This window comes from Lissotriton helveticus, chromosome 1_1, assembly GCF_964261635.1.
Source record: "Lissotriton helveticus chromosome 1_1, aLisHel1.1, whole genome shotgun sequence".
In the NCBI taxonomy this organism is placed as follows: Eukaryota; Metazoa; Chordata; class Amphibia; order Caudata; family Salamandridae; genus Lissotriton; species Lissotriton helveticus.
This window is the reverse complement of record NC_136057.1, coordinates 389,921,035-389,934,067: the sequence shown is the minus strand read 5'-3', so window position 1 is coordinate 389,934,067 and position 13,033 is coordinate 389,921,035. Positions and strand designations below refer to the sequence as shown.

The 13,033-nt window shown below is 47.7% G+C and overlaps 1 protein-coding gene across 1 annotated transcript in view; it reads left to right on the top strand.

Annotated features, from left to right (window-relative positions):
• Positions 1-13,033, top strand: part of NRIP2 (nuclear receptor interacting protein 2) — a 412,018-nt gene that overhangs the window by 357,586 nt on the left and 41,399 nt on the right. Inside the window, exon 3 of the mRNA XM_078673728.1 lies at positions 9,613-9,695. Within this exon, the coding sequence (XP_078529854.1) occupies positions 9,613-9,695 (83 nt within the window). The remainder of the gene's footprint in view (positions 1-9,612; positions 9,696-13,033) is intronic.

The following is a 13,033-nucleotide window of genomic DNA, read 5'->3' as shown; positions in this document are numbered from 1 at the left end:
CTGAGTCCGAGATGTGGGCATCATTAATTCTGCAGGAGAAGTGATCCCGGTGGAGGATAGCTAGTCCGCCTCCTCTGCCAGAGGGACGTGGTTGGGACTGGATGAGGAAGCCTGGGGGTAGGGCTAAGACCACGTCCGAATCCGAGTGAGCTGTGAGCCACTTTTCCGTAAGGAACAGAGTGTCGAGGTCGTGGTCAACAAGTAGGTGGTTGATGAGCAGAGCATGCATGGGGAGCGATCTGCAATTCAGTGCGGCTAGTTTAAGGCCAGGGAGTGAGGTGGGTGGATCGGTAAGTTGTAGCTGGGCTGGGTGACAGAGTGCACAGCTAGTGAAGGGTCCGTCTACGTCATGAACATAATTGCACATGGTGTTGTTGGTGGGTCTGAGACTTAGGAGGGCCCGGCGAGAGTAGCTTACCCTGTTGGAAGCTGGCCCCGGCATAGGTTCTGGCCCTGAGCCCGTTCGAGCGCGGACGGGCGCAGACGGGCTTGCCTTAGGCGCGCCTTCGGCGCGCAAACGGCGCTCCCGCTGCGCTCGTCCGCTGCGCTTCCTGGCCAGGCACATTATGATGGCGTTTGCTGAAGGGAGGTCGAAGGGCGTGGCCCAAGGGGACGTGGCCAAGAAGGGCGTGGCCTAAGTGGGCGTGGTCACCGTCCACGCGGTGCTGAGATCGTTGGGGGCGTCGGAGGGGGTCGAGGCAGCGTGGTAGCGCTGGGGTCTGCTGCCCGTGCCAAGTGCCGCTCGAAGTGCCCAAGTGAGAGTGATTTTAAAAGCACACACAAAATCAATCAGAACGCGAGTTTTCAATTTTTAAAATAAAGCACAACAGTCCCGGCTTTCCGCCTCAGGACACACAAGAACTAGCTGCCAGTCGCTTGCAATCAGCGTTTATATCTGGCGCTTGAAGGGGGCGTGGCCTAAGTGGGCGTGGTCACCGTCCACGCGGTGCTGAGATCGTTGGGGGCGTCGGAGGGGGTCGAGGCAGCGTGGTAGCGCTGGGGTCTGCTGCCCGTGCCAAGTGCCGCTCGAAGTGCCCAGGTGAGAGTGATTTTAAAAGCACACACAAAATCAATCAGAACGCGAGTTTTCAATTTTTAAAATAAAGCACAACAGTCCCGGCTTTCCGCCTCAGGACACACAAGAACTAGCTGCCAGTCGCTTGCAATCAGCGTTTATATCTGGCGCTTGAAGGGGGCGTGGCCTAAGTGGGCATGGTCACCGTCCACGCGGTGCTGAGATCGTTGGGGGCGTCGGAGGGGGTCGAGGCAGCGTGGTAGCGCTGGGGTCTGCTGCCCGTGCCAAGTGCCGCTCGAAGTGCCCAGGTGAGAGTGATTTTAAAAGCACACACAAAATCAATCAGAACGCGAGTTTTCAATTTTTAAAATAAAGCACAACAGTCCCGGCTTTCCGCCTCAGGACACACAAGAAGCTGTCTATATATAAACTAAGTGGAATATCTGCAAATGATAATTAAAGAAGCTTTGCACGTTTGCACAAGTGGAAGTCAACGCAGAATATGAATCTGCCAGCTGCTATTATTCTACTGAAGGTGTGTTTGTAGACAAACGTGTATTCTTACTAAAGCTAAGTGTAGAATAGTAATTGTTGTCACACTAATAGTTGTTATATTAGCTACTTATGCTCCTTTAAGTTTGCATGAATTTTGAACAAAAATTTGAAACACGTAGGTCTACACCTGCACACACAATAGATGAGACAACACTTAAGCCTTCCTTTATAGATTATTCAAAGGAAGAGTTTTAAACTAGCGTTTATTCTAGATTAGTTCAAGAATATACACAGGCTTTAGATACTAAGGATTGTTACGTTTGTACACATTTACTTTCTTCAGCTGCAGAGGAGGTGACATACCACCATGTCCCATTGTCATATGCTATTTATGGGGTATTTTGCTTAGTTTATTTTACAGACAGGAACGTTTTGAATATTATTTTTCCAATTATGACATGATTCTTTCTAAAGTTCCCCTTCAGAAAATAATTAACCCTCATCCAAAAGGAAAGGATATGGAAATTTCATGGTACTTCTTGGATCACCCATGGTCATAGATACTGTTAAGGCATGCAAAAAGAAGCTGACCTGTCTAATGAGACCATTAGAAAAGCCATTCATGAGGAGGAGGAGCTTCGCGCGCAACCGAGATGGTCGCGTGAGCACAGGGCTCCCGGACCTTCGCCACCTCTGGCACTTATCCTGACTATAATCCTGGATATGACTACGGACCATCACAGATGAAACCTAGCTGATATGATAGCTGCTTTCAAAATTTGAATTGGTCCAAGAGAACCGATTTTATGGTGGTTTGAACTTTCCTGGCCTGCTCCACGGTCCTGCCCCAGGCTCGAGTTGGTGAACTGCCTGGACGGTAATTGAACAACAGCGGCTTCCCTGGTCCCACTTTCGACCCTGGACTTGGCTTTCGGTTTCGCTTTTGGCCCAGACCCCTTTATGCAGCAGATCTGGCCCCGCCGCTCCCGGATCACTTCACTTCCCGGTCCCACTCTAGGGATCACCGGAGCTCGGTGTGTGACTTGGAACACGCCGTCCTTTGGTTGAGCGTCTGTGGGTGATTTTGACGTAGCCATTTTCACCAGATCTCGGGGTCCCCTCGGTGGTGCAGCGTCCAAGATGGCCGGCAAGCCCGAGGTTGACAAACGGAAGACCAAGGCTGTTCACCGTGGGGGCTCCGTACAATCTAATGTCATGGACCGATACACTCATCCCAAGGGGTCCCCCAGTGGAACTGGCAAGCCTCCAGCGGACAAGGGAGATGACCCTACGGCGGCCGAAGACCCGACTCTGCACGATATCATGGGCGCCATTGCGGGTATGCAGGCCTCCATCGGTGCACAGTATGAAACCCTGGCGCAAAAATTGGATACAGTGGCGATCGATGTCACCTTGATCAGGGCGGATTTGGCTAGGACGAATGAAAAAGTCAAGTCCCTGGGCTTGAAGACTTCCAGCCTCACGACGGATGTCTCCGATCTACAAACGGAGGTTCGCGATCTACAGTCCTCTAACGACTCCTTCTCCCGTCGCTTGGAAGATTTTGAAAGTCGTTTTAGGCGGAACAACGTTCGTATTGTGGGTGTCCCTGAGAATTCGGACAACTTAAATGTCGATCTTATTGTAGAGGACCTCATCGTCAACCATCTTGCACCCAAAGGCCTGAGTAAATTCTTTGCAGTGGAGCGGGCTCACAGAGTGCCGGGCGGTAAACCTAAGCTGGGTGCTACCCCGCGGCCCATCATCGCCAGGATATTTCATTTCCGTGATCGGGATGCTATCCTGCAGGCATCGCGTTTGGGTGGCCCCACGAAATTTGAGAACACAACGGTGAGTTTCTATCCCGACTTCACTCAGTTGGTACAGAAGCAAAGAATGGGGTTTCAAGGAGTGAAGAGACGATTGAGAGACAGGGACATGAAATACGCAATGTTATTTCCAGCCTGACTGCGTGTGGAACATGGGGATCGGACGTTCTTCTTCGACCACCCTGAGGCTGCAAGTGACTGGCTCGACATGCTGCCCAGGCAGCAGGAACACCCTGAACATTCTGGTGGAGCTGGGGGTGGACTGATGGACCAGGAATAGTAATGTGACTTGGTTCGCTGGACTGCACATAGATCTTTCGGCATGGTTTGCGGATCCTTTAACTTTCTTTAATTGCGGTGACCCTCCAGGGGTGGCGGGGGGAGTGAGTCTCTTCCTCCTCTGGGGTTTCTTTTCGTAGATTAGTTATTTGCTAGGGCGACAGGCACACTGCAAGTTGGGGTGGCCTTTGAGTCTAACGCAGAGGTGCAGGGTGGGGGGTCTTGTTTATTGGGTAGGTTTGGGGGTGGGGGGGAAGTTGTTCTTGTTTTGTTCCCTTCAAGGCACTATATTGATGGACATTTGGACTTGGCTGCTGCGACTAATGTGGGGTGGATGCTGCGATTACGTTTGGGATGGGGGGAAGGGGGCTAAAATTGCTGTGTTGGAATGTTAACGGGTTGGGGGACAGGATAAAACGGGGCGTGGTGTTACAACTCTTGAGACGTCTTTCCCCTGATGTTGTGCTGTTGCAGGAAACACATCTGATGGGCAACACATGCCAGGCTATGAACCGTAGGGGCTACCGTCTACTGGCACACTCCGGCTTTACCACTGGCTCTAGGGGGGGGTATCTTGGTTAGAGTTTCCCTCCCCCTTGAGATCGATGCTATCATCCTTGACGACAGGGGGAGATATGCTGCCATTACGGGACGGTGGGAGGGAAAGGTCATCACATTGCTTTCCGTTTATGTCCCGCCTGGCCTGCAAACTACTACCTTTGCTGACCTGGGGAGGGTGATACTGGGGCTCCCGGAAGGCATCCTTGTGGTGGGTGGCGATTTTAACTCTGTGGTCTCCGGACATGTCGATCGCTACCCACCCAGGGATCTTGGGAGGTCACAGTCCTAGCTGGGTGGCTTCCTTGACACTCTGGGTCTAATAGACTGCTGGCGGCTGCTGCACCCTGGACAATTACAATACACCTTCCACTCTGGTGCACACGGTAGTCTTTCCAGACTTGACTATATCCTGATGCCCGCAACACAGGCCCCTCTTGTTAAGGAGATCAGACATTTGGCTAGGGGTATTTCAGATCACTCCCCCTTATGGCTTGTAATGGCAACAGGTCCGGGAACTGAGGGCCGGGTAGCCCCGGTCAACCCTTGGTATCTCCGTGACCCTAAGGTCCGTATGGAACTGATCAAATCACTCGACCATTATTTTGTGGAGAATGTGGGGTCTGTGTCATCGTCTGTCTCGCTATGGGAAGCCTATAAGGCGGTCGTCCGTGGCCAGGCCTTATCGTTAATTAATAACACTAAGAAACGTAAATGCGAGACAGTGGTCCGACTTGAAACTGAGATATCAAACATAGAAAGAGAGCTGGAATCTGATGTTACCCAGGACAGGTTGCACCTTCTTAGCCTCAAACAAACTGATTATAGAGCATTGGTCACTGATGCCGCCAAGGTGATGAGTAGAGAGCAGCAAGGCCGCTTGTATGATGTGGGTGATAAGGCCGGAAAGTTGATAGCTTGGTTGGACAAGAAGGAGAGGGCTAGTCGTGTGGTTCCTTTGATTGTTAGGGCGGATGGAGTGAGAGTGACTGACCCGGTTGAGATTGTGGAGCGTTTTTCTGAGTATTTTCAAACCGTATACTCCCCTGTATCGGACAGACCGGAACAGGATTCGCATTTGCTTCTGAGAGACATTGCTTTGCCCTGCTTGTCGGATCTGGATAGGGGACTGATGGACGCGACACTCTCTGTTGAGGAGGTCGCGACCGCAATCCGCTCTGTGAGATCGGGAAAGGCCACGGGTCCGAATGGTCTCCCCATCGAACTCTATAAGCTGCGCCCAGACAAAATAGCACCACATCTTCGCTCGATGTTTTTAGAATCGCTTGACGCGGGTACCCTTCCATCTGATCAAAGGCTTGCGTCTATCGTCGTGATTCACAAGGAAGGGAAGCCACGGGATTGCTGCGCGTCGTACAGGCCCATCTCGCTTCTAAACGCTGAGCCTAAGATCCTTGCAAAAGGTCTTGCGAATCGTTTGATTTCTGTCGTCTGCGACCTGATCCATCCGGATCAGTCCGGGTTTATTCCGCACCGGAACACGGCGCTGAAACTTCGGCGTCTGCATGGCGCCCTTGCGAGAGCGTCCTCGCTGCGTGAATCGGCCATTTTGGCTTCTTTGGACGCCACAATGGCGTTTGATACGCTGGAATGGCCATATATTTGGGCTGTCCTTGCCAAGTTTGGTTTTGACCCAGTTTTCAACAGTTGGGTGAAACTATTATATCAAGACCCCTTGGCTCAGGTGGTTGTTAACGGTCGTGTTTCTGGCTCATTTTCTCTCGGAAGGGGTACTCGCCAGGGATGCCCGTTGTCTCTGCTTCTTTTTGCTCTTGCTTTGGAACCTTTAGCGGCTTGGCTGCGTTGGGAGCCGTCAATGAAGGGTATACGCTGGACCCCTGATTTCGAGGACCGGATATCACTTTACGCTGACGACATCCTGTTATATCTCACGTCGCCTCGGAAGTCACTGGTAGTGCTATTCGATGTCTTGACTTCCTTCGGTAAAAATTCTGGCCTCGTGATCAATTGGTCCAAATCCTGCGTGTACAGTCTCTCGGGAGATCCTCCTCTCTTGCCGCGTGGGTGCCCAATACAGGTGGTACACGCGGGTTTCAAATATTTGGGGGTGTTTATCACCTTGGATCCTGTGGTTCGCTATGAACGTAACCTGCTGCCCCCGCTTCAGCGCTTGTGATCTGATGTTGTGGCATGGCGTAGGCTTCCGTTGTCCCCGCTCGGCGTGCGGCTCTATTTAAGATTATGTCATTACCCCGATTTTTATATGCCCTACAGAATACTTGCGATACCATCCCGACCAGCTATTTCTGGGAGATTGAAAGCTTGCAGCGACAACTGATATGGGGTGGACGGTCTCGCATAGCACTTGCCAAGTTGACACTTACTTGGTATGACGGTGGAATTGCTCTCCCGGATATTAAGCGCTACTACTGGGCCTCCCAACTGTGGGCGATTAATCACGGCATGTATGATCCCACGTCGAACCCCGCGTTCGAAATGGATAGATGGTTGCTGCCTGGTGGTGACTACAATAGGGCGCTTAATACGAAATCTGCAGGGAAGCTGCTCACTGGCCCTACCAAGATAGCGGTGCAAGTGTGGCATCGTGCGAATATTGCCATGGGATGGAAGAATAGACTTACACGCGCTACTCCGCTTTATGCTTCCGAGAGGCTGGGCTCCCTATGGAAGACAAAAGGCTTTGGTAGATGGGACGTGATTGGTATATGCAGGGTGAATGATGTGTGGACTAAGGGTAGGGTTAAAACCTTCGACGAGTTGAGATTGGAGTATGACCTGAGTGACAGGGAGTTTTTTTAGATATGCTCAGATCCAACACGCGCTGATGGCGGTTTTCCCTCCGGGTACTACTGTTCCGGAGGCGTCACCACTTGAGGATCGGGTGCTGGATGGGCACGTTCCCGACAGTACGATATCGCTTATTTATAAAAAGTTGATAAACGATAGGACTGACCTTTTACAGCGACTCAGGGAAGCTTGGACTGGCGATGGTTTGGAGTTAGATGATGAAGACTGGCAGCTGGCCATATCCTCGCCGAAAGAGGTCGCAATTCCGGCCCGCCTTAGGTTGGTGCAGCTTAAGATTCTCCACAGGATCTATGTTACTGGTCCGCGCTTGGTCAGTATGGGTTATGCTTCAGATGGGCTGTGCAGGCGTGGTTGTGGCCTTCCGGGCACCTTTCTTCACATACTCTGGGAGTGCCCGGCGGTTGTTCGTTTCTGGAATCGAGTGCATGCAGTAATGGAGGAGGTCACGGGTGTTGCGTTATTGCCTGAAGCTAGACAATGCTTGTTGAATGTGTGGGAACCGAATGACTATGATTTGTCACAGACTCAGTGGGTGACCCATGGCTATATGATCGCCAAGAGGGATATCGCCCAGTTGTGGGGCTCCCAGAGGCCACCCACAGTTCTGGCATGGAAGAAGAATATGGATTGGTGTATGTTCAGGGAGAAGACGGTGTATGTGGCCCGTGGCAGGCCCCGCAAGTGGTGTAAGATTTGGGGTCAATGGAATTCCTACCGGGGAGATATATGTACACCCCCCTTCACACACTTGGTGGCGGATCCTCCCTCCCCTTGACCCGACACTCCTGCTATCATGTTGCTTTGATTGTCTCAGGACTTGCTGTATCCCTCAATCCTCTCATCCTGCAATGTCATTGATTGTATTATGATCTTATGCTTTCCTCCCCGCAGGACGCACCGCCATTCGATTGATTGTACTGCCTTGATTATTTCTTTTTGTTCATGTTGTTAAAAGTTTCAATAAAAAGAAATATATACAAAAAAAAAAGAAAAGCCATTCATATTAACATTAGAGGAAAGAGGAGCCCAATTCTTCTGTAGCACAAATAAAGATGAAGACATTTTAAGAAATGTCTAGAAGATGAATATTAAAAGAAAATGGTTTATCCAAAATTGAAATTAGATAGAAGACAAGAATGTAAATTATGTTCCTACAAACAAACAAATCAAGTTATAAAAAGACTTACTGGAATAAGTAATTATGAACACCCTTTTGAAGTTTTCGGGGGGGCTTATACAAATATTAACAGGGGAAGAAGCAGTTATTCTTGGACTTTGTTTTGTGTGTGGACAAGATGTTTATTTTCAGTTGCCAGCTGATTGGGAGGGGGTTTGCTATTCAGCTTTGCTATTTCCTAAGATGTATCATGTAAATAGCATAGGCACTTCAACAATGACCCCCCTCCCCTATAGACACTCATGTAGTCCAAATGATGGGCACAATTAGTGGGAGCAATAACACCTCCTGTAGGAGTAGTCTTAAATGATGAGAAAATTAGAATGGAGTAGGGTAGATTCCTTTCCACGACATTCTGACAACTTATTCATCTCTGATATTCTTGACTTCTCTACATGAAAAGTTATTTAGTCAAATTCTAGATGTCTGCTGATTAATGACTGTGAATACTTTCTAGTCTGATTTGCAAAGGTTTTTGCTTGCGCATTGATCTATCTCTTCCGAACTCTTCATTGGGTATCCGAAGTGACACCTTTTCTCTCACTATACCAATTTTGTTAGAATAGGGAGTTTCCTTTATAAAACACCGTTGTTGGATTATCACTATACTGACTGTTATTTTAACAAAGAATCTTGTTCTATTACATAATCAAATATTGATTGATGGATTATATTAACTTTAATGCTGAAATCTAAAGAGTAATGCTTAATAAGTAGATGAAAAACTAAAAGATTTGAAAATAAAACCCTTTAACTCAGACTAACTCTTTTTATTGCCTGAAATCTGAAGCCTTTCAAAATGTATTTATTATTTAGATAATTGCTTCTCTTTTCTCTTCATCAGCCGTATTTTTTTGCCTTTTCTGTTGCAAAATTTAGTCAACCCTGTCACAGAAAGTGAGCCTCTGTGCTGCACAATTCCAGTGACCCTTATTATAGTTGCTACTGAAGCAGCTCCTGCCATGTATATAATAGGAAGCCATTTCGAGAAACAACGATACAGGGCGTGTGAATTAGGTAGCACAGTCACACAGGCTTGCCGGTTTTGAAGGTCAAACTGCCTATGTCTAAATAATGCCCATTTGCTAGCTTCAGCACCTCAAAACCTAAGGAAGGGACTGAAACTGTGCAACACATAAAGAGTGCTGAAGTCGGGTGAGGCACGCCTCTGAATACCAAAGCCAAGAGAACCAATTCTGGCTGCTGGTCACTTTTTGTTCTAGGTGGGTGTCACATTCAAATTCTTTACTGGAAGCTTTGAGTGTGAAATACTTTTGTCTCTGATTTAGCAAATCCCTGGAAAATCATCTCATTTATTTTCCCTGCCTTAATATTTAATACGCACTGAGCACGGACACCCACGCTCTACAGAAAACAAGAGGCTGTTGATAAAGACGAGGATTTAGTTGCTTAATTCTCCTAATATCTCTTTTTTATTTCCTCTCCAGTGCCACGGTCAGGAAGTGAGAGCCATGATTAACACGGGCTGCCAGCAAAACCTCATCTCGCGGAGCTGTGTGACCAGTCTGGGGTAAGAGATGTAAATGTAAATGTAGTACTTGTATAGCGCACGAATCGACCCATGAGGGTATCTCAGCGCTGTGGAACCCTTCCTGGCTTTTCCCTGTGAAGAGCCCACTCCTGGGCACCCCCAAGGTGAAGCCAGGCATCCTAGCATTGTTGGGGCAGTTGTGGAGATTAAGCAAGCTATTGCCCAGAGTTGCAGAGTGGAACCCATGATTAGAATAGGCACCGAGGCGAGAATTATCAGGTCCGAGGAAATTAAGCCCAAGTCCCACCGAGGCGGGAATTGAACCCTGGTCCCGGGCTAGACCTCTGCATCAGGGTCTGCCGCTCTAACCATTGATTTTGGAACCCAAAGGAGATAGGTCTATGAAAACGTGGTTAAGGCTAGACCCTTATTAATGCATACAACATGAAAATTGCCTCAACCACTCTTACTTGAACGAAAAAACGTTTTCAGGTTAGAAAAATATTTATTACATCCCAACCAGGCATGCTTATTCAATGCCAATTATTTTTACATTTTAGAAATATATTTTAACATCAATAGACAGAAATAAGGACTGTACATTCAATTTATATACAAATGGTTTGATAAACATAGAAACAGAACAGTGTCAAAATAATATTTAAATATCCAACATCCTACAACAAAATTAATACATAACAGAAAACAAATATCACATACATATAGAATCAATGAATGGAAAAATCAAAAGAATGGGGAATAGAGAACAACTGAATGACTCAAAATTGATAATGTCTGTACTGGCCAAGCCTAATATTGTTTATTGATAATGCTCTATTCCACCAAAGCTGCCGACGCGTTTCGAGACCAGGACGAGTGTCCCTGGGCTCTCATCAGGGCTTTTATTCTTTGTGTCTGAAAGATGCAAAGAAAAAAGCGTTTCACCATTTTTTTTAAATGAAAGCCTCAACTTTAAAAATGCATTCACTACCAGTATGTACATAAGAAGAGTCTACATACCAGGCTCTTTTTCTAGGAAGGAGAAGGCTTGTGGGACTTGTAGTCAGGAGAAAGGGGGGACCAAGGGAATCAATCGTTTTCAATGGGCAGACAATTCAATCTGAAAAATCAGGGCATGATTTATTAAAATAAACTAAACTAAGCGTTTGTATTGGTGCCAAACCAATATATAAATCGACTACGTCGACTGCAAATTTGGTGGGGTAACCACTATCCGTTTCTGGCGTGTGCGCTATACATTGAGAAAGGCACAATCTGAAACCCGTCTGTTTGTTGCTCTAATAAACTGATGCAACTGCCCCTGCGAGTGCGTTTTTTCTGAAGGAGAGAAGAGAAAAAGGAGCGGCGACCTCGAAAATAGGGATGCGAGGGAGCAGTGGTGAGCAGCAACTGATTTTATTCAAACACACCGAATGCATCACCCACTGAAGGGGTTGAACTGTTAACACACCACAAGTTCCAGCATGCCTTAGAAAGATACTCAATCAGGGTGGCCACTAGGGGCCAAAAACTTTTAAATGTAGGCAATTGTTTGGTGTGATGGCTGATGCTCAAAGGCTTACCCATGAAGAAGGTCAAAGGTTTACCGAAGCGCATCAGAATTAGCCTACGCATGAATAAAGGATTTACTTAACTCACCGTAGGAGTGCAGCTCAAATCTTTTCCGCAAGGAGAGGATGTTCTAATGTTTCAGCTGTTTGGTTCTGCCGCGAGCAACGCACCGCCAAAAGCGCGGCATGGCTGCCCGAAATTGAACCGTCTCTGGAGTCCATGAAAGCGTCAGAGGTTCAACAGTGCGCCACCAGAGACTGGCTCTGGTATGGTCTCCAGCAACCTCGAAAATAGGGATGCGAGGGAGCAGCGTTGAGCAGCAATTGATTTTATTCAAACACACCGAATGCATCACCCACTGGAGCGTTTGAACTGTTAACACACCACAAGTTCTAGCATGCCTTAGAAAGATACTCCATTAGAGCAGACACTAGGGGCCAAAAACTTTTAAATGGAGGCGATTGTTTGGTGTGATGGCTGATGCTCCAAGGCTTACCCATGAAGAAGGTCAAAGGTTGACCGAAACGCGTCGGAATTAGCCTCTGCATGAATAAAGGATTTACCTAACTCACCGTCGGAGTGCGGCTCAAATCTTTTCCGCAAGGAGAGGGTGTTGTAATATATATATATATATATTGTATTTACTGTGTATTGGTTTTCCCCGTTTTCCTCTCTTACCTGTCCCCCCGCTCCTTCCCATCCTTCGTAACTCCCACATTCTATTACAGTTGAAAGGTGCCATATCCGACTGTTGGATTTAACCGTTGAGCAGACTGCCAGGCAGTAACAGAATAAAAATCCTTTCTTGGTTCCTTCTGTGTGGAGAGAATTAATTTTAACATAATGTCTTGAAAGTGTCTTTACTCGAATATCTGGAATGCTGAACCATTTTAAGGCGCAATATAAATGTGCACCATTTTGAATGAAAATATACCATCAGTACTCAACCACTCCTCCTTATTAGAGTGGCTAGATAAAGTACAAAGCACCATATTTAGATTTTACAATGCCACTGGCCGGTGGCCGGTGTGTTCTCCAATGACCTCAGATTAAAGGTAGGGATCCCCCTCCCCCTGTCCTGGTCAGACCACATGGCCGTCCCCTTTGATTTTTTTACCCCTCATCCCACTGCTGCACTAGGAGATCCTAGCAGATGGGAATTAAAGAGAAACCTTCAGGGGATAAAAAATGAAACCCTAGCCCCACTTCTGTCCTGCTCCATGACCTCTTCACTTAAAGGCACCGACACGGCGGCTCTGGACCTTCATAATGCCATCTCCAAGGCCGTCGATACCTTGGCCCCGCTGAAGCAGCACTATTCCGCAAGGAAACGCCCCACAGCACCCTGGTATTCAGACACCCTTAGATTACTCAGGCAGGGAAGTAGGAAGCAGGAGAGGCTTTGGAGGCTCCACCTTGACCCCATGGAAAAAGATAATCACAAAAGACTTCTCAAGGAGTATAAAACCGCAGTGCTGGCGGCAAATAAATCTCACTTTATCAATATCACCACCTCACTCAGCTCCCCTCGGGAACTATTCAAAATTGTGGATGTGCCCTTCAATCTCCCGACCCCATTGTTGCCTCTCAGGACCTCTGCGACCAGATTTCCACCTTTTTCCATGTGAAAATTATGGATATTCATGCAGGTCTAGAAGCCCTCAACCATGATTTAGGGCCCCCCTCTGACATAGTGGCACCCTCTTTAGATTCGATTTCTGTTAGACCTCAGGGTTGCCACCTTACCAACTTTCCTTTATTAACATTAGAACAACTTAATCTGCACTTGGATGCCCTTAAGTCGG